The sequence below is a fragment of the Rhipicephalus microplus genome, chromosome 7 (genome assembly GCF_043290135.1).
Source record: "Rhipicephalus microplus isolate Deutch F79 chromosome 7, USDA_Rmic, whole genome shotgun sequence".
In the NCBI taxonomy this organism is placed as follows: domain Eukaryota; kingdom Metazoa; phylum Arthropoda; class Arachnida; order Ixodida; family Ixodidae; genus Rhipicephalus; species Rhipicephalus microplus.
The window spans coordinates 17,979,316-18,000,957 of record NC_134706.1 but is presented as its reverse complement, the minus strand read 5'-3'; the positions used below and the strand labels follow the sequence as shown (position 1 = coordinate 18,000,957).

General features: G+C 45.1%; 1 protein-coding gene across 1 annotated transcript; it reads left to right on the top strand.

Moving 5' to 3' along the window:
* The first annotated feature begins 2,486 nt into the window (after nt 1-2,486).
* Nucleotides 2,487-11,925, top strand: LOC142766827 (uncharacterized). Its single transcript, XM_075868051.1, has 2 exons — nt 2,487-3,336; nt 11,470-11,925. Exons 1-2 carry the CDS (start codon nt 2,605-2,607, stop codon nt 11,488-11,490), a joined length of 753 nt encoding a protein of 250 aa, XP_075724166.1. The 5' UTR covers nt 2,487-2,604; the 3' UTR covers nt 11,491-11,925.
* The last annotated feature ends 9,717 nt before the right edge of the window (nt 11,926-21,642 follow it).

Here is a 21,642-nt window from a genome sequence, read left to right as displayed (position 1 = left end):
TCTGAAAAGAAAAGGTGCTTGAGACAATTGTGCAGACGTTACCAGTTGCACGTCACCCGACACAGGTGTTAAAGAGTTGTGGTATTCTGCTGTGTTGGTATTAATTGTAGAGCTTATAGGTATATATAAGCACTAACTTGTTTTAGTTTGTCTTGATATCAATTTTTCTACTTTTGATTTTTGGCTTCACAGTGCTTGGTGTTCTTTGCACTGATCTAACTGTATATATCATGTATAATTCATTACTTGAATGCATTTGTATCCTCTCCTGCTAGGGCCTCTAAATGGGCCTGCAGTATTTTCTAAATAAATAGGTAAATGGAAAAACTGCGTTGCTCGCTCTTTTGGCTGTGTTCCGGCACTGTGAATGGAAAAACGAAATGCATTGTTATTCATACAGCTGGCATACATGAAGCGATATAACGACCAACGATTTGTGTTCTGTGACACAAATTGCTGTACATTGAAGCACCATGTGAATTTCATGCAACTATGTATGCAATTAAGCTAAGCCATGTGAGGCTTCCTAACACGGCTTCACAAAACAGTAACTCTATGTTTGCTATGCTATCTCATCACGACACAAAATTTTGAATAACAATTTCACGTAAGCATACATGGTGGCATGCAAGTTCTTCAACAGTAGCTCAACACATTGTGCACATTCTTGATTGAATTGCACACTCTCATCATGATGCACAGAGTTTCTGATCAGCTGACTGTTCATAAAAATGAACCACGATCTTTCAGGCCTGAAACAGGCAGTGACACTCCAGGAAAAGCAACTTCATTTCTGTGGACTGAGACCGATTTCTAATTTTCACGTGCTCAATGTCCTGACCATGGTAACATTGACAACCCATTAGATAGCAGAACATGCACTCACGCTGCTACCTCTGCAGCTAAAATTTCCTGGGAGTCAAATTCTCGGGTGCGTAACACTGGCTTATAGTTTCTTCGAGACATATAAAGGCAGACAACTGCTTCTGCGCCGCTTTTACTGAAGGGCGAGTGCACTGGAACTTGCCACATAGTAGTGCAGTACTGAAACGCTCGCGCTGCGTTGTGCTTGTACGGTAAAAGCGTTGCTTTGGAGATATCTCGCCGCAAATGCGTACCTGCCAACCTATAGGGACTTCTGAAATCGGGAGACTCGCCGCGGGAGCGCAGTAGGGGGCAGAAAAAATTTGTTTTGGACGATCGGTCAAATTGCCCTTATACCAAAAACGCTTGACACCAACGCGGTTCGTTTCTATTCGTGTGGCTACATTCTAAAGGGATAGGCAGTCGCTTCTTACTAATGACGCCGTTTTGTGCAAGAACAGCGGCGTCGCGCGCACGTTTACTTTTGGCTCTATATTTACAGCGGTGTTTGTGCAATCAATGCGGCGAAGGTTTTCGTTCTCCACGGACACAGGCAAACGACCAACTGTATGACGCAAGCGATGTGTTTCAGTGACACGATCGCATCAGCAGTAAAGCAACGTTGCAACATGGACATAGCGCGTGCAGACAATCGCCCCACGCAACACGTGTGTTGCGTTCAACTTACAATTACAGCACAGTGTTGAAATTGAGAAGACACTTGCCATGTTGCTCCGCATACTGTGTGGTCACCATCGCAGACATCGTGGACAATAGCTGTTGCACGCTTGGCGTGATATCCATTCCACACAGGTGGATAGCGCTGAACAAGCAAACGAACGATGCGGCGATGCTGGTAAACCACGTGGGAAACAGACAGCGGAAAAGACAGCGCAAGCTATCCTGGGTAACGCGACAGCATCCGCCTTGCTCCAGCAGGGTGGGTTGTGTTCTGATGGTGGATTCGGAGGATTTGCTCTACGCTAGAGTCGAGTGCTCGCTCGCGAAGTCGGTCGGCTTCACCGACTCCACCATTGGAAGTCAACATTAGTCGTGACTGGCTGCTGCTGTGAATGTTTGATAGGCGACTGATTACATTTATTGCTTTCATCAGCTTTGGCGGTCAATAATTTAACAGGAATAAGCATTTCAAGTGTTATATAATGTAAACGCCAGGTTAAAAGCGGTAGCAGCGTCAGTACAGAAGCAGCAAGAGCTGGCCGAGTATACGGGCAGCGTCGCAGCAGCAACCAGGCAGTATTAGCTCGCGCCAACGTGTCGATGTCGCTGCAGTAGCGGGCATTCGTCTTCATTACAATTAGGTCGCTTAAAGCATATCATTTTGTAAAATTGCAACGCTGGCTATTTTCGCAATATATGAAAAAACACTTCCTGTTCAAACAGCATCTATCTGCCTAGTTATGATTCTAGCACGTTGCAAAAATAATTTCATGTGCAGGGTGTTCAATAATACACAATAATAAATATAAGATGCTTAAATGATGTATTGCACTGCACGAGTCAAAACACAAAAGCTCCGGCAGGCGGCATTTTTTTCTGCTCCGGAATCTGCTCCGAAAATGAAAGCGTCGGTTTCATAACTGCATGATGTTTTTTTTTTTCAGTGCTGCAGTGACGGCGGAGTTCGCCCAAGTGGTTCGTCGGTGTAAGACCCTGCAGTCGTTGCAACTGCCTCGTGCCATCGTCTATTCCTCACCCACGATTCCGGAGCTCCGCACGATGCCGTGGATTGTCGCCCTGCAGCACAACCGCAGTTTGAGGAAGCTCTACATTTCCGTATTCGGCATGAGCGAGGCGCAGTTCCGAAGTTTGCTCAGCGTTATCGCGGAAGGAGAGACGTTGAGGAAGGTAGTGATCCAAGATTCCCAGTGGGACCTGAATCACGGAATGCTTTCCAGGGTGATACGAGAGCTCGGAATGTGCGATCGCATTAGCTTCATGTGTCTTGAAATCGTCCCCTGGAAAATTCCAGAACTCTCAAAAGTTCCGGAAGTTTCGTGCGTGAAGCTCGAAAGGCTCGAAGTGACGCTGGATGCCTTGCACCCCTTGGAGGCGCTGATGGAGTACGCCAACATGTTCTATCGACCCGGAACACTGACGGCAATAACTATTGGCTGTATGCTGTTGACACAACAGCCTGCCTTGGAAAAGGTGCTATTGTTGCTGGCCAAATCATCAGCGTTGACGCATGTGGTAATCAACGTCTACAATCACTCGTCGTGGCACCTCTGTGGCCAATGCGTTGACCTGTTCGACCGCGTGGTGTCGGCACTGGCGACAAACCCCCGCATCACCGAGATGTGGCTGCCTTTCTTCCCGTTGGAAACAACACACCTGGACACTCTGTGCGACAGCGCCCGCGAGCACCGAAGCCTCACTGCGGTCAAGTTTCGTTCCCACTACAGGCGGTGGAGTCAGCCATCGGCAGACTTCTCAGCAGCTGTCATGCGGGTAAGACCCATTCGTTGACGCCTACATCTTCTCTCTCTCCTCTGTATTTATTCATTTTTTATATGAATAACCTTTTTTGCTTCGTCTTATATTATGGTTGTAACTACTGTAACCCACTCCCCTCTCGAATGCCTCTGGCCCTGAGGGTACCTAAATAATTAACTAAATAAACATGGCGAGCGACAACATGTGGGCAGATATTTTCTGCAACATTTACCAGACAATTGTTTTTTTTTTTCGGTGATGCGTTGCCGCCAACAGCCTCTTTAATTTTTAGCGCTTCCACTGCTATCTGCCGTTTTGGTAGGGCTTTATTAGGGGTCGGCATAACCAGTACTGCGAGAAGCAAAGCCTCTGGAATTAAGAGATGCTTCGTGGTTTTTCCGCTGAGTAAAGGCCGCATTTCTGCGTAAGTGTAGTGCTCTCTATTGAAGGGAGTAGCATCTTTCACCCACGTCCCCCCCCCCCCCCCTCCTTTTTTATGGTCGAGTTCTAAAAAAAGGAAATAAGCAGTCGATATTATGATGCACTGTCTGAAAATTTGGCAAATGTACCAAGTGTATTTCCAAGAAGCACAATGCAAACTTAAAGAAGTCAGATGAATGAATATATTGTGTTTGTTTGAGTTTCAGTAATTATTCCTAATTAGCAAGTAATTATGTGTGTATTTAATGTTAAGCAGGTCAGTTTCCTGCGTTGCACGAATAGTATTAAATCAAACGTTGAAGTTTTGAGCGCGAACTTTCTTGGGATGCATTCATTTCAAGAAGAGGGAAATGACACTCGACATTTGTCCAGCCAGGCGGGGCGTGAAACGGCTTGTTGGAAACCTTGATGCCTTCACCAAAGTGATTGGTTGCAGTCACATGGAGCAAAGTAAAGCCATGTTAAGGCATGCTGATTATACAAACGGTCCTGATGAGCACTGTATCCTGCTGTCCTGTGGGCATGAGTCAACACAGCTACAAAAAAAAAAATGGTTGCACTTACAAACTTGGGTTTACTTGTCACATACGTTCGTTGGGATGTCAGTTAGTAGTGGGTAGGTTAGTAGCTGTTACTACTCTCGCTGTTACAAGCGCGCTTAGAGCGTTTACTAGTCTTCTCGTTGCTATCTAGTAAAGCGTAAATAACAACAGGTGCGGCGATGGCGTAGTGGTTAGAGCATCCGCCTCGCATGCAAGAGGTCCGTGGTTCAAATACCGGTGCCTCGCAGCTCCCAACCGGATTAAAAAAAATCCGCGTGTTGATGGAACTGCATTAAGAGGCCTGGGGTGCCTCACTGGTAACCACCGCCGGGAACGCACTCCCTCACCAGAGAAGGATTGGCAACCCTGGTGCAGTATCCGGCCACTACCTCCCACATGCATACGTCAAATAACTCGCGGCCCTCAGTCCCCAGCAGCTGTGAAGCAACTGACCACGGCGGCGGTCAGATCTGCAACGCAGCAGAGGGCGCTAAGAATCTCTGGATCCGGACAGGCCGCCATTGGAACCTGAACTTGGCAACGTCTAACGCTAGAACCTTATCTAGTGAGGGAAGTCTAGCTGTACTATTCGAGGAGCTAGAGGGTGTTAAATTGGATATAATAGGGCTCAGTGAGGTTAGTAGGAGAAATGAGGCCTATACAGTGCTACAGAATGGGCACGTCCTTTGCTATCGGGGCTTGGCAGACAGAAGAGAACTAGAAGTGCGGTTCCTAATTCACAGAAACATATCTGGCAACATAGAGGAATACTATAGCATTAGTGAAAGTGTGATAGGTATCGTAATTAAATTGAATAAAAGATACAAGATGAAGGTAGTACAGGCTTACGCGCCTACATCCAGCCATGATGATGCTTCAGTTGAAAGCTCAATGAGTAAGGTAATGAAAGTAAGGAAAGCAATGAGTAAGGTAAAAACACAGTATACTCTAGTGATGGGCGACTTTAATGCAAAAGTAGGGATAAAGCAGGCTGGAGACCAGGCAGTAGGATGTTATGGCATTCGTACTAGAAACGCCAGAGGAGAGCTACTAGTAGAATTCGCAAAACGCAATAATTTACGGATTTTGAATACCTTCTACCGAAAACTAGAAAACCGCAAGTGGACATGAAGGAGCCCTAATGGCGAAAATAAGAACGAAATAGACTTTATAATGAGTGCACACCCAGGAATCGTGCAGGATGTGGAAGTGGTTGGCAAGGTACGATGCAGTGACCATAGAATGGTACGGTCTCCAATTCGCGTAGACGTGAGAAAGGAACGACAGAAACTGATACGCAAGAAGCCAATCAATGAGCTAGCACTGAGAGGGAAAGTTCAGGATTTCAGAGTGTCGCTGCAGAACAGGTACTCGGCTCTTAGTGAGGAAACCAACCTTAGCGTAGATACAATGAATGATAAACTGACTAGTACCATTACGGAGTGTGCAGTGGAAGTTGCAGGCAGGGTAGTTAGACAGGAGACTGGCAAGCTTTCCCAGGAAACGAAGAACCTAATTAAGATGCGTCAAATTATGAAAGTGTGAAGTACAACAGACAAAATAGAACTGGCAGAGCTTTCGAAGTTGATTAATAGACGTAAGGTATGCGATGTAAGACGGTATAACATGAAGAGAATTGAACACGCCATGAAAAACGGAGGAAGCGTCAAAGCAGTGAAGAGGAAACTTGGGATAGGCAAAAGTCGGATGTATGCACTAAGGGAAAATAAAGGCAAAATAACTACCAATATGAATAGGATAGTTAAAAAAGCGGAGGAGTTTTACAGAGATCTGTACAGTAGCCGAGACAACCACGACCTTAATACTATAAAAACTAGCAGTAACCCTGATGACACCCCACCAGTAATGACAGAAGAAGTGAGAAAAGCTTTGGAGAGCATGCAAAGAGGCAAAGCTGCTGGTGAGGGCCAGGTAACATAAGATCTGCTGAAAGATGGAGGACAGATTGTGTTAGAAAAACTAGCCACCCTGTTTACGAGGTGTCTCCTAACGGGAAGAGTACCAGAGTCTTGGAAAAACGCTAACATCATCTTAATACATAAGAAAGGAGATGACAAGGACTTGAAGAATTATAGGCCGATCAGCTTGCTCTCTGTAGTATACAAGCTATTTACATTGGTAATTGCTAACAGAGTAAAGAAAACATTAGAACACAATCAACCAAAGGAACAAGCAGGATTTCGCACAGGCTATTCAACAATTGACCACATTCATACTATCAATCAGGTAATAGAGAAATGCTCAGAATATAGCCAACCACTATACATAGTCTTCATAGATTAGGAGAAGGCGTTTGATTCCGTAGAAATATCAGCCGTCATGCAAACACTGCGGAATCAGGGCGTAGATGAAGTATATATAAACATTCTGGAAGAAATCTACAGGGGGTCAACTGCTACCATAGTGCTTCATAAAGAAAGCAACAGCATACCAATCAAGAAGGGTGTGAGGCAGGGGGACACAATCTCCCCAATGCTATTTACCGCTTGCTTACAGGAGGTTTTCAGAAGCCTAGAATTGGAACAGTTAGGGATAAGAGTTAATGGAGAATACCTTAGTAACTTGCGCTTCGCCGATGACATTGCATTGCTGAGTAACTCAGGGGACGAATTGCAACTCATGATTACGGAGTTAGACAAGGAGAGCAGAAAGGTGGGTCTTAAAATAATCTCCAGGAAACGAAAGTAATGTACAACAACCTCGGAAAGAAGCAGCGTTTCGAGATAGGTAATAGTGCACTTGAAGTTGTAAAAGACCATGTCTACTTAGGACAGGTAATAACCGCAGAGCCAAACCACGAGATTGAAGTAACTAGAAGAATAAGAATGGGGTGGAGCACATTCGGCAAGCACTCTCAAATTATGACAGGTAGATTGCCACTATCCCTCAAGAGGAAGGTATATAACAGCTGTATCTTGCCGGTACTTAGCTACGGAGCAGAAACCTGGAGACTTACAAAGAGGGTTCAGCTTAAATTGAGGACGACGCAGCGAGCAATGGAAAGAAAAATGGTAGGTGTAACCTTAAGAGACAAGAAGAGAGCAGAGTGGATTAGGGGACAAACGGGGGTTAAGGATATCATAGTTGAAATAAAGAAGAGGAAGTGGACATGGGCTGGGCATGTAGCGCGTAGACAAAATAACCGCTGTTCATTAAGGGTAACTAACTGGATTCCCAGAGAAGGGAAGCGGGTTAGGGGGAGACAGAAGGTTAGGTGGGCAGATGAGATTATTTATTTTATTTATTTATTTATCATATACTGCGAACCATTTAAGGTCCTAGCAGGAAAGGTACAGCAAGTTCAAAGGTAAAATAAAGGTACAACAAAGTTACAACAAAATTGATACTGGCATACACGAAATGTAAGAAAAACATAGCAATCACCATCAAATTATACTCGTTTCCAGAGGGCTGAGTACACCCACTGCAACACAATCCATAAGCAAAGCACCACACTCTTAGGCACACAACAAGTTGTTAAATCAAACAAGTATTGTGAAAGCCAGGAAACACAAGGCGCATTTTATGGTGAAAAGGAAAGAAGAGTAGAGTTTCGGGGCAACAAATTCCACTCAGAGATTGATTTCGGGAAAAAAAGAGTGTTTGTATAAATTAGTTCTTGCGAAAATTGGCTTGATGCTACAGCTGTGTTTGTGACGGGAAGGCCTGGAAGAATCCTTTGCCATGTAGTTTTCTGGCTTTATTTCGAGTTTAGAAAAATATATTAGACGGAGTAAGTTAAGTCGAGCAGCTCGTCGTCTGTCCTCAAGAGGTTCAAGATTTGCCAACTGCAACATCGCAGAGGGGGAATCGCGGCGTCTATACCCACTGTAAATAAAACGGGCTGCCAGGCGCTGAATTTTTTCTATCTTTTGTATATTGCTTTTTGTGTGAGGGTCCCATTCTACGGAGGCGTACTCAAGGAAGGCCTTACCATTGTTTTGTAAGCTTTAAGCTTTAAGGAACTGGGGGCATTAGCTAATCGATGCTTTAGAAACCCTAGTTTTTTACGTGCGGAAGAGCATGTATTTACTGTATGGGTTGTCCAGTTGAGGCTTGAGGTAATTGTAACACCCAAATATTTATATTATTCGACTTGTGTAATCTGTGACCCTTTTATATCATATTTAAAGTGAAACTTGTTGATTTTGTTGGTGATACACAAGTGAGCAGTTTTTTCTAGATTAATTACCATGTTCCACTCGGAACACCAAGTTTCCAAGTTACCAATGTTTCTGTTTAAAACTTGTTGATCTGCCGTTAGCGGGTATAAAGAAGTTTGCGGGTATAAATTGGCAGCAGCAAGCACAGGACTGGGTTAACTGGCGGAACATGGGAGAGGCCTTTGTCCTGCAGTGGACGTAGTCAGGCTGATGATGATGATGATGAAGTAACAAGTTGCTAGCCACCACCCCCCTACCCCCCTCCCAAAAAACTGGCAACATATATATCCACGGGGTGAATGATGGAGAATAGGTCGAAGCATCCGTCCGTCCATGCGTCCGTCTGTGTGACCATCCGTGCGTTCGTCCCTGCGTTTATCCATGTATCCACCCCTGCATCCGTTTATGCGTGCGTCCATGCATCTGTCTGTGTGTCCGTTCGCCCATGTATTCAACAATCCAAGTGCCACTATCTCGCATTTTTTCATCATATGTTCCCCATATAGATGCACCGCCATCCAGAGGACATTACAAGGACTAAACGAGAAGTGGCACACGCACACTTTCTTACGGCTTGGGCTTCGTGTATACTTCCCACCTTTAACCACCTTGAGTTCATGGTACATACTAGTTCACTGTATTCACGGCACTGCGGCCCAACGCTCGCTAAACCTTTTTTAAACCAAGGTGGTTACGCCCAGCGAGTACGACGTAGCAACCCTTTCGTGTCAGATAGTGCTCAATGTACATGCAATTGGCTGCTAATGGGGAATGAGAAACACGAGAATTTGGCTTTTAGTTGACGCGCAGGCTGCGAACATTTAGGGGCGAAGCTCCTTACAGCGGCACCCGTTCGTCTCTCGTAGTAGTCGTAGTGCGTAACCAGTCTTGCGCTTTGACCTCCAAGGTGGCGCCGGTGGGACATTTCTCCTGTGCGTTGTTGAACAACAATGAAAAATTCGTAGCGTGCCCGTTAACTAAAAGCCTAATTCTTCTGTCTCTCATTCCCCATTAGCAGCCATTGGCATATTCCAGTAAGAAACGTCAGTAGAAGTAGAAATGTTAAAATCCGACTTCTGCTGTCTCTCATTCCCAGTAGCAGCCATTGTTTACCTCCTACGTAGTGCCTCGTGAGATTTCTCCTATGCGTGAATAAACAATAAAATTTTTTTGTTGAAGACGCAATTGCTTGATGAAATAAACCAACGAAAGATGCCAGATGTTTTCTAAAAGCAAAATGAAAAGACGCCAGATGTTTCTACAGCAAAAAAAGAAGAAGACGCCAGCTGCTTAAAAAAAGACGCCAGGTGTTTTCTAAAGCAAGGGTTTTGTAATCAAAACCATATCGATACAGGTTTGTAGTTGCCGATGCTTATTGCCGTCGGTGTTTGTTCGTATGGGTAAGGATGCCGAAAGGCCGGCGCGCAGGGCAGCGGCGGGGCGCACTCGCAGACAGGACCCTGATGTGAGAGCTCGAGAGGCAGAAGCGCACCGGGAAGCTGCACGACGTCGCCGCCAAGATTCTGCTGTAAGAGAACAAGAAGCCACATCAGCAAGGCAGCATCGACAAGATCCTTCCGTACGGGAACGAGAGGCCACATTAGCAAGGCAGCGCCGGCAAGAACCTGTTGTACGGGAACAAGAAGCCACATCAGTAAGACAGCGTCGGCAAGATCCTTCCGTATGGGAACGAGAGGCCCCATCAGCAAGGCAGCGCCGGAAAAAACCTGTTGTACGGGAACAAGAAGCCACATCAGCAAGGCAGCGTCGGCAAGATCCCGCCGTACGTGAACAAGAAGCTGCAGCGGCACGTCAGCGTCGGCACGATCCTTCTTCACGGGAACGAGAGGCCAAGGCAGAACGTCAACGCCGCGAAGCACTACTTGAAAACGTTCGACAATGGGAAGCGGTGAGGAAGCGCGCATATCGCCAGGCGAATTAACGGATGAAAATGTCACGGTATTACTTCCAGGAGCCCCGCCCAATCTCATCATCATTCACCTCGTGCGTCTGCCGTCAATTTTTTTTTAATTGTTCAACAACGCACAGGAGAAATCTCCCACAGGCACCACCTTGCAGAATAACGTAAGAATGCTTACGCACTACGACTACGACGATGGATGAACGGGTGCCGCTTTAGATAGTTTGCCCCTAAAATGATTTGGAAACCATGGTTGATTCGGGGTGACACGAATCACCCAATTTTACAAAATTCAAATTCACGAGCATCAATATCGCAACACATCATGAGGTAATTATGCACATATATACTGTCATGAATGAGAACTGCTCAGATACACGACAAGCACGACCGCTAGCGGCTGCGCGATAAGTGTACGCGGTTCGCCAAGCTCAAGTCAAGGAGGGTTGGAATAGATCACTATGCCTTATAAAGAAGCTGGAAAAACGTCCGTAGCATTAACTTCTAAGGTTCCTATAACACGTCCTGCTGTTATATGCTTATGGCTACAAGCTGTTTCCTAACCTCTTTTTTGTTCAAGAGTTTAGAGTACACAAGTAGTTTACACAAACATAGCCACCACTGCTGAGCTTGGTATAAAACAATGCGCGTTGGTTTTGTTTGTAGCAAATAAATGGTTGCACTTTTCAGCACGCAGATGGCGGTCTGATTGCCGCCATGATAGAGTTATCGTAGATAGCTGCTTTATAGGTAAAAGAAGCATATATAGTAACTGTACGTCATGAAAGAAAGAGTTTGAAAGGGATGTTGCTTGGTGCAATAAAAATAAAGGAAAGAAGGAGGAAAGAGCGAAAGCAAAAAATAGCGCGTTAGTCGCATAGACGCAGACCTTTGCTGCCCTCACTCTCTTGATAGGACAGATGCTTCGGTATTTACCTCGTCATCTACGGCCTCTCATCGATCGCGCCCTTCTGCTGTCTTATTTTCTATTTGCATGTCTGTCAAGTGTCATTCATCTACGCCTATATCTGCAACTTTCTACAAAACAATCCATTCGCAGTTACAAGACGCGGTGTGTTAGAATGCCAGCCACATGAGTGCTGCGGTGAAGTACGTCCGGGGCAAAATCACCGCTGATGGAGCGAGAGCCGTAGAAGAACTGCTCGACCATCCGCAGCTGTTGGAACGAGTCCGTGACGATGCCAGGGTGACCGACGCCAAAGCCAAAGAGATGGTCAAGAAGGCCGGGAAGAGTGTACGGAACATGGACATCCACCGTTTCCTGCGGCTAACCGGCGTGGTCAGTCAGAGGCGTGCCTCGCGTCACGACACCAACGCCAAAGAGTTCCACATCCTGGACTTGCCGGTGCACTGCTGGCTGCACATCCGCCAGTTTCTGAAGCTTAAGGACGTCGCCTCCGGTTGACAAGTGACGGCGTCCTTTTTTCAGTTCCTTTTAGCGTACTATATGTGTACGAAGAGAAGTTTTGTACATAAACGGGTTCTGGCCCGACAATTTTTTGTTGTCTTTTTTTACCTATCCTTTGTTAGATGTATGGAGAGGCCCTCAAGAGCCTCGAAAATGTTTTCTGGCAAGCGCGGGTGCAGACTCAAAGCTGATTAGTTCTTTTATTTAACAAATTGGCCGTGAGTCTTACGTACCTTGGGAGCCGACGTTATATACGAAGCACGCGGAGAGAAGGTGACCGTGTTGAAATTTTTTAACCGAGTGAGACGTTAGTAAATCACGCTAAATATATGTACAAATGCTGCTGACAAATGATAAAGACAAATGTTCAAGAGTGGCAAATGTTTAAACAACCAGTTGTTTGTACTTGCGCAACGATGCCAACAGGTACATGAGTCTTAGCAACACCAGAAGCGATAAGCTTAGCGCAGGTGCTCGCGAGGATGCTGGCCCTGGACATGGCTACATAAATCGACTTCAGCGCATGGCAACTAACCACAATGGACGTTAACTCGACGTGACGGCTTTACCAAAGGAGACCATATGTAATGTTTATAAAATTCGGAAGGCAGCAGTGCAACCACTACTGACGTTTCACGAAGACTAGCGTCCATTTGAAAAGTAGTTGCGAGGCCTGGCGTGGCTCTGTGGTAGATCTCCATTGCCACGCAGGATGCTTTAGTTCGATTCCTTCTGGGACACTGACATCTGTTCTTAGCATTCTTCAGGGAAACAGTTCCGGAATGAGGTTTTCTGAACGCTCACGCGTTAAATTTGTCCACGTGTGTCCTCGTCGTTCCTGGGTAGATTGCGCCTAACTGTCAATCACCTGTGGTACATACCAGTGACACATGATTCCCCGCCACTATCTGGCGGGAAGTGTTTGATGATGTGCGCGGCAATAGTAAGACAATATTAACGCGGAAGCGTTAAGGATCTCGTTCGCAGATATTCCGGTGTTGGCATCGTTGGTTCTGTGTGAAAAGTCATAATCATATTAATTGAAGAAATAGGGAGCAGGATGCAGATAAAGCAAACAAATGATAAAATTATCCTGGGTAAGAGTGGTGACTGAACCAGGGTCATTTGGGTCCGACTGAGATCGAACCCGGATCGTTTGTGCTGGCAAGCATATGTTGACCACGTCTCTGCTTGTGAAGACAGCGAAAAAAAACTTCCTCTGCGTGGAATGCAGTGAAAGTAGCTTTCATTCTCTACCAAGAGACGTGTCCTGTATACATGCTTCACAATGCAATATTAAATTTCGGAGTAATAATGCGTGGTACAAGCGCCGCTTGCCAGCGGGCATCAGTACATGTTATTACCATAATGATTCCGTGGTTTAGAGCCGGGCACCCACTACAAAAGGCACAAGCTACTGCCTATTCCTTTATGGCCACGTAGTGTGTGCATAGCAAGTTCAAATAGCTTTCATGCACTAAGTGTTTGAAGTACCCACTATATGAACAGGATATCGCTATCGCATTACACCCCTGAAGGCAAAGCGTTATAGGGTCCTCTGATTTTTTCATGTCCTAACGAGCACGTCGTATGCGGCAAACTATATTTCTTACCGGATATGCTAATTTTGGTTCACGACAAGTTTAGAGGGTCATCACGAAAGCACCCAGGTGTAAGCGGCGAACTGGATAGATATATAGATAGATAGATAGATAGATAGATGGATAGATAGATAGATAGATAGATAGATAGATAGATAGATAGATAGATAGTTAGATAGATAGATATATAGATAGATAGAAAGACAGACGCCAAAAGTGGTTGCAGTAGGCTATGAAATGCTTCGCATTTGGAAAGAACTTAAGGTTGTTCAATATTTAAGGTTGTTGGCTGGTGTCCATGCATGTCGCGGGATCAAATTTTGGGCGTGGCAGCCATATTTTCGGTGCTCGAGACTCGTGCGCTTAGGCTTAGGTGCACGATATATAACGCGTGCCCAAAGTAGTCGAAATGTCCGGAGCCCTTCATTGTGACATTTTATTCATATCGGAGTTCTCGGACGTTGAATCCCATCCATTATGTGATTAGTATTAAACAATTTTTATAAGCTATAGTTCTGGTTGCTGCTGTGAGTGATTCTGCCGCACGGAATGAGCTTCTTGTCTCTTGATGGCGCAAAATTTTTCCTCGGCTTCTCCATTCCACAGCTCCGTTGGTGGAATGCTTCGGTAAGTGACATCATCTAAAGTAAACATAACGGAATCTAAATTAATCAGAATTGGCATCACAGAAATGTTGATGTGAGAAGGTTCGCCATCCGAAAACTGACTTTAATGTGAAGATAAAATGACAACAGCATTTGCTAATGTTTGCCATTAGTGAGATACTTTCTATTCTCTTTGTACCACGATAGTGATCGTGATGCATAGCTTGCTTAAAGTTATGTTCTTGGCTACTCGGTGCTCTCAACTATCCTATCACGAATGCTACGTCAAAACTCTTTCAACGAGCAGGTTGTTCGTAACATGGAAGTACCACGCGCACGGACACGTTGCAAGGAAAAGCACGCGAGATGGAGATTCTTGATATTGGGCGGAAATACTCAATTCTTACTCACTATTTTCAAAGTGTGTGCGATATCATTACTACATTTGGAGATGGTGTTGCATCTATCAAATGTTTTTACGAGTCTAAAGGAACCCCCCGCCGCGGTGGTCTAGTGTTTAAGGTACTCGGCTGCTGACCCGCAGGTCACGGGATGAAATCCCGCCTGCGGCAGCTGCATTTCCGATGGAGGCGGAAGTGTTGTGGGCATGTATGCTCAGATTTGGGTGCACGTTAAAGAACCCCAGGTGGTCAAAATTTCCGGAGCCCTCCACTACGGCGTCTCTCATAATCATTGGGTGGTTTTGGGACGTCAAACTTCACATACCAATCAAATCAAATCTTAAGGAACCGCCAAGTCAAGGTATCACTTCCACTCACTCGGCAGTACCAATTCGGAGATGGAAGTGCTGCGGGTATTGCGCCATTCTGGACCAATCTGACTTTGACTTGTTGTGCCAGAATGCGCGTAAACGGCAAAGTGCGCGTGTAACGCTAAATTTAGCAGTCTGGCTATCTGCCGACACAAGCGCGTTGGGTGACGCAAAGGATGCAACCGCGCCTTTGGTGCCATGTAGTTTGGTCACCTCGTATTTCGGTTCGTGCAGTGCTGGCACGAAGCGTGAAATTGTGCGGATGTGCGTAAATAAATGGACATTCATTGCACATCCAAGATGGTGCGATGCAAGGGCACCATGCATAAAGTGGCGCCACTGAACAAAAAGATCGTGTGCCTTTTCAAGACGGCGTTTTTGCGCTGGCCTCTAAACCGCGTCCGATATTTTTCAGACATTTGAAGTGAAAATCTGCTTGGGCGAGTTTGTTCATGAGTAAGATAGATTGACGAGCACAAAGAAAGAGGGAGCATTCATGTGTCGTGTGAGAATGCCGTCTCGATCAACGATTCTGCAAGAGATACGAGCCACCAGTGTGCCACAAATTCCAAGAAGATTCCTCCTCCACTCCAGGCCTTTGAAACCTCCGCGTGACGCCGGAAACTTGAATCTCTTAAGCGCAGCACACTAATGCTGTTATTGGTAGAGCAACAGCCTACGACTTCCGGTTGATCTGCAATCAGTTGTCCGCGGTGCTTATTATTCGTCGTGTTACCTCCACGCATGGGTGCGCTTGCGAATCAGCTACTGTTTCTCGCAACACAGGGTCCTTCAGGGATGTAAGCAGAAAGTTCTTTCGAATGGGGGGGGGGGGGGGGTTCACACTAACCCGACTGGGGGGAGGGGCACAGGCAACAGCTTTCCTCTGTGACGTGGCTTTGAGTGGTATAGATTGAGCAAATTGTGTACGTGTATCTCAATGTCATGAGACACCCTGCCTCCCCATCCGTATACTTGTGAAAAGAGTATGTAAAAGAAAAGGAATCGCAGTAAAATACAGTAAACGAGATATTCAGTGGCCGTTTTGAGCAATGGCCTCTCGTCCCACCATTGAATGGAATTAAGTCTTCGAAAAGGCATCACTGCGATGAGCCGTCCGATCGCAGAAGAGGTTGTTAATCGTAATCTCTGTTAAGCATGCATGAATGACGTGTAGTACCACTTCGGTGGGAACCACTTCCCACTTCGGTGGGAAGCGCGTCTCACAAGTCAAGGACGGCTCCGCTAGCAGCATGAAATGAGAGGTATACGCAGCTTTTTCTTTTTTGTACATTCATAATTGCATTTCGGTTTGCCTTACATTGCTGGGCGAATTTCTTACTGTCGATGCTTGTGACTGAATGCCTATGGATGTGGTAATTATGTTAAGCTCCATGTGTCAAGCAGCCCTGACGCAGCGATAGATTTTTTTAAAATTTATTGCGCGCATCCAAGGATGCGCGCAATAAATTGCAGTGCGATATGAGTAATGTGTTTTTTTTTTTTGTAAGTAATGGTCCACGTTGGCAAAGTCATTTTGCACGCATTAGTTTACGGGAAGACTTTCTAGCAACCTTGGTGGACATTACAGTCGCACTTTCACTTTTGATTGCATTGAAGTATTCCAATCTAGAGGTTCCATCGTGAAATCTGCGAGGGTAAGATAATCATGGTTGAGAAACGTTCACTCGGTCTCAATCGAAAACGCACGGGAGACCGGACCATGGATACTGAAATATCTTGTTCGCTGCGTATATGCGCTAAAAACTTCAATACCCGCAGGAAAGTGAAATTTTCTCGTTTCTTTTTTCAAGGCTATCGTCGCAGGGGCAAAGTGTCTTCCGTTGTTTGCAAGGCGGCGGGAAAAGCATGGAGGAGCATTACGTGCGCTCAACTTTCGGTGACGCTGCGCGCGCTGTTTTCAAATAGGGGACCCTCGGCCGGCGAAGAGTGAAACGATGTTGGTGCTTCGAGCATTTGCGCCCTCAGAAAAACAGAAAAGGCGGTGGTTGGCAAAAAAATCCCGCCGGTGTCTGAGTGTAGTGCAGTAACTCGGTGCTTTGGGCAAGTTTCTTTTTCTTTTTGAAAGTTTGATCTTCATCTCACAGTCACAACATAAGCTGCGGTATGTGCCTAGGTTTGTGGTTAAATGCGTGATCAAATATTTGCCACGCTGGATGGCTGCGCATCTCGGAGAAGTGAACCCACCGGCTGTCGATGGAACTTTACGATCTGGCATTTTAGATAAAAATGCATTTGACGCGATCATCTGGGAGTGGGTACATTTCAGCGTATCTGCGGCGTGCACAAAAATACAAGTGCATCATCTCCGGGTAAAATATACAACTACGCATGAGCTATAAGAATGTTGTAGCGTTGCCGAATCTGAATATACGCTTCATCACGGCTATAAGTCGTAATATCGGATACCTGATGCGTGCTAATGGAAACAACGGAGATATTTGTTTCTTATCTACTTTGTAATTTTACGGCTCGATCCTTATGAAGTGACAATGCGAATTAGAAGTTTGTGTATCGGGCCTAGAATAGTAATATTGGTATGAAAGAACGTTATAGGTGTCAAAGCAGCAAGGTACTCGTGCCAGATAATATTATATTATATTAAGTTGTCGGGTTAAACAGCACACAAATTTTCACCAGAAGCGCACCGGCGGAATTTCACTTTAATTTTTACGACGATATCTAACCTCAGCCTAACAAACCCACAAGAAGTGTTTCTTTTCTTTTTTTTTATTCATCTTCAATCAGACTTTTGCTATGAGTGAGAATCTTATCCGTGAAGCTGCGCAGAGCAGCTCAAAACCATGCTACCCCCAATGATCTACCTCGTTCGAAATTGCATTGCACATGCCACGAATGGAAAGTGAGTAAGTTTACAAACACGCCGTGTAAATATTTCTCAGTCACCATGTACATTCAAAACGTTCGCGTTCGAAAAAGATAAGATTTTTTTAAAGGCTGTCATCGACGTGGGAAAAGCCCACTGCTTGCTAGTTGCGTCTCTCAGTGCTCTAAATAAATTTTCTCCATCCATCTATCCATCCATCTACGACAACAAAATTTCCAAACTAGGAAGAGTGACCTTCCCGCGACCCCCTTATTTCAGAAGTTGTTACTTTAGAACATACCAATGTAGAAATTTCTGTCGAAGGAATGCATACACGCAGCTATGCTATGCAGTAAGATGCCACCAGCGGAACTTTCTTGTCAACCAGCACCTGCTCCGAGAGAGGGTATGGTGGGCGGGGTGCCCGGAGTGACGTCACACTGTTGACAAACATGGAGACAGATGACGAACAATAGTCCTCGCTTAGGGCCAGTCGGGCTATCGGGGGTGCCCCTCAAACGTTCTAAGAAACAACGTTACTAGAACTATTCTAGTAATGTTGCTCTGAACCACGGCCAGGTAGACTTCACGTGCACTCTTAGCGTGGGCTAGCAGTCTAGCCCGGCCATATCTGAACTTGCTTGACGTCTGCAAGGGTCCTAGGGCATCACTGGTCTACGCCAAACCACAGAAAACGTCGATTGTGCACCAGAATGCTCGAACAGACATGCACCCTGTCTTTAGAACCGACTTGAAATATCTCGGCAACGCTCGTCACTAACAACTCCCAGGTCAGGAGTGCCCACACACGCTGTAGTCTCAAACAAGACAAGCATCCCGAGTTTCCGAAATTTGTTTTAGGGGTGCTTTAAAGGTCCAATCTCCCGACGATGGCTGAGCTCCTAGGATCCCCATTTCCCTGGACATGCCTAACACGCATGACGACGCATGAGAAGAAATTAAGTATTAGTGGACAGCCAACTAGATAAGCGCTCGTGTTTCGCTCTATGTTTGTACGTAGCTTGTGTGTAGCTATATACGAACTCATATCAAGACAATCTGTACCCTAACAAGTGATCAAGAAAACCTGAATGTATTTCTTAATAAGATAGTATTCCGGTGTAGTCACAATGGTATGGTACTGAACGCACAAAAAACTCTTTATATTTGCATGACACGTTCAAAAACACCACTTAATTTGACTTATAACCTCGGCCCATCCTCACTACAACAGGTAAAAAACTACAAATATGTAGGTGAGACAATAACTAATGACGTGTCTTGGAACACTCACATAGACAACGTATGTTATTTTGCGTTCCGTAAGCTGTTTTTTTTTCTAAAACATAAACTTAGAAATTCTCCTTTTAACATAAAGCTACTTAGTTATTATGCGTACTTAAGACCAAAACTAGAATACTTTTGTGTTGTATGGGACCCTTTTACTAAATCGAACATTAAGAAACTCGAAGCAGTACAAAGGAAGGCTGTTAGGTTTGGTTATTCCAAGTTGAAAATTACTGACTCGCTGACTGAACTCATGATTGCTAACAACATTGAAACACTTTCATTACGGCGAAAAAGGAATCACCTTTATTCTTTATATTTGCTAGGTAAACACAAGTTAGCCCTCGACCCGAGCTAATATATACCTCCTCTGTCCACTAGGCATACACGTTATCATCACGCCCATTCTTTAACCCCATATTTTGCCAAAGCCAAAGGATTCAAATTTTCTTTTTTTCCACGTACTGCGTCCGAGTGGAACTGCCTGACCGATCTCAGCCAACTTTCTGTAGTTTAGAGCTAAAGTAGGCACTGTCAATTTGCGTTCTGTTTCTTCTTGTGTAATAATTCGCCATGTTAACTTTTATGCGTTCTGTTAGTGCGAGTTTTCGATTCTGTTTCTCGTGATATATTCTTATGTTATCACATGTATTTTGTATTTATATCCTGACTCTAGTACCTGTCCTGCTTGGAGCAGTTCTTTGTCTGCAGTATTCAATAAAATAAAATGAAATAAATAAATATATATGCACAGTGGCATTGCCACTCGAGTGTTTGGGGTTTGGGCATGTTGAGATAAAGGAGTGCCCCCCCCCCTGCCGCCCCACCTCTCTTTGTGCAATAATTAGTGGTTAGCATTTCACAGACTTCTGCCTGGTTATAATAGAACTGGAGAAATAAGAACACTCCAACCAGCACTTCAGCCCATTTCCTCCTGTCGCCGCCGTCGCGACGTACAACCTCCTAAGAAGACTACGTAACACGGAAATCTTGTCGCGGGTGGGGTGGTTCGAGCAGAAGTGGAATTTCTGTCCTTTGCGGGTAAATTTCAAAACAAAAAACACCGAGAAAAAAGGCTCTGTCGTTGTCTTCTTACAACCAGAAACGGGATTGCCAAATAGTTCTCTCTTTCCGCTGTGAACTGTTTGTCAGGCTCTCCACCGAGTTCAAGTGCGCGAGCAGGTTCTCGACCTCACCAGATTCCAACAACACAGAAGCAGTCGTCCACATAGCGAACAAACTTCTTGGCTTTAAGGTCAAAACACGCAGAGCACGCACATTTAAATGTCCTCTTCCATCACGAAAGCTGCCAGCGTGGCCGATACTGCGGCCGCCATGGCAGTCCCAGTGGTCTGCTTGTATAGAAGGCGTTGTTAAACTAAATATGGGTGCTGGAGAGACAGAATTCTTATCTGATCAACCGAGTGCTACAGAGGAATAGCTAACAGACGCGCATGCGTAGAAAAGTGGTATGTTAGGAGATACGAAAAAATATAACTATAATTGGGGCTCCAGGACCATCTTTAAAACAGATAAGAAGCAGAGTAAACGTAAAGATTGAATTTCTTAAATGAACGTGTTTTACTGCATGTATATGCAGTAAAACACATCACAAACAACGTCCCTTCCTTTATATGTCACCTCTTTCTCCCTGCCCCCATTTAAGTCTTTTCATTGAATTAAGTTGTAGATGTGCTGTGCCTGTGTAGTTCAGCTTTTTTTCGTATTTTGAAGATTACAGTGCTGCCATTACCTTAATCATACTTTACTTAGCCCCCGATCAACCTCCAAAGGAGAGCAGGCTAGCTTCAGTTTGTTGTGAATATCATTTTTACGTGCTGTGTTTCAATTTTACAATAGGCCGTTAGCATTACGCGCGTTTTTTTACATCCGACCGTCGCCCTGATTCCTCAGACTGAGGGACGCTCGTTTCTTTGCGTGCCTGGGTACAGACTGGTCCACTAGTGGTGCCAAAACATGTGCGAAAAAAAAAAAGCTGGCACAACAGAGAACCTCGCGAATAATTCTTATTCTTAAGATTTGCTTGCTGTTTGGTCCTCCCAGAATACGGAGACACAACCAGTCATTGCGTCAACGTAGCCATGGCACCAACCTGAAAAACTATTCCCAAACGGGGTCCAAAAGTCGCCAGTGTGGTGCAAAGTAGTCACCTGTTAGTAACCCTGTGCTGTCAGCTTAGTTTTTTTTTTCGAAAATAGCCCTTCAGCGCAACAAAGGGTTTTACTGCAAAGTAATTCACTGTTGCCCGTATGTGAGGGTCGGGCACCCACTGTTTCTCGTTTTTTTTTCTCATGAAGAGAGAAGGTGACTGGCTCTTTCTATCCTCTCAATTTCGTGAGTGTACACTTGACTAAAAATCTTGAAATATTTCTTTGCACGGTTTCGTCACTAGGCAGATAGAGAACACCAGCTGATTAGAGCTTATCTCGTATATCAGAGCCATTTATCTTCTACGTATCAAAACTGCGCAGTACTTTGATTTGGGCAATATCTGTATTTAACAATCAGTACTCATTTGTTCGAGCAGGTTGGCTCTTCTTTTCATTATCTTCATTCACCCCTCCCTTACTCCCGATAACAATTAGTCATTGCCCTAAATGCGTAGCAGATATTATCGTCTTTGCAATCTTCACCTCCCATTTCCCCCTCTTTGTCGTCAGATGCCGAGCT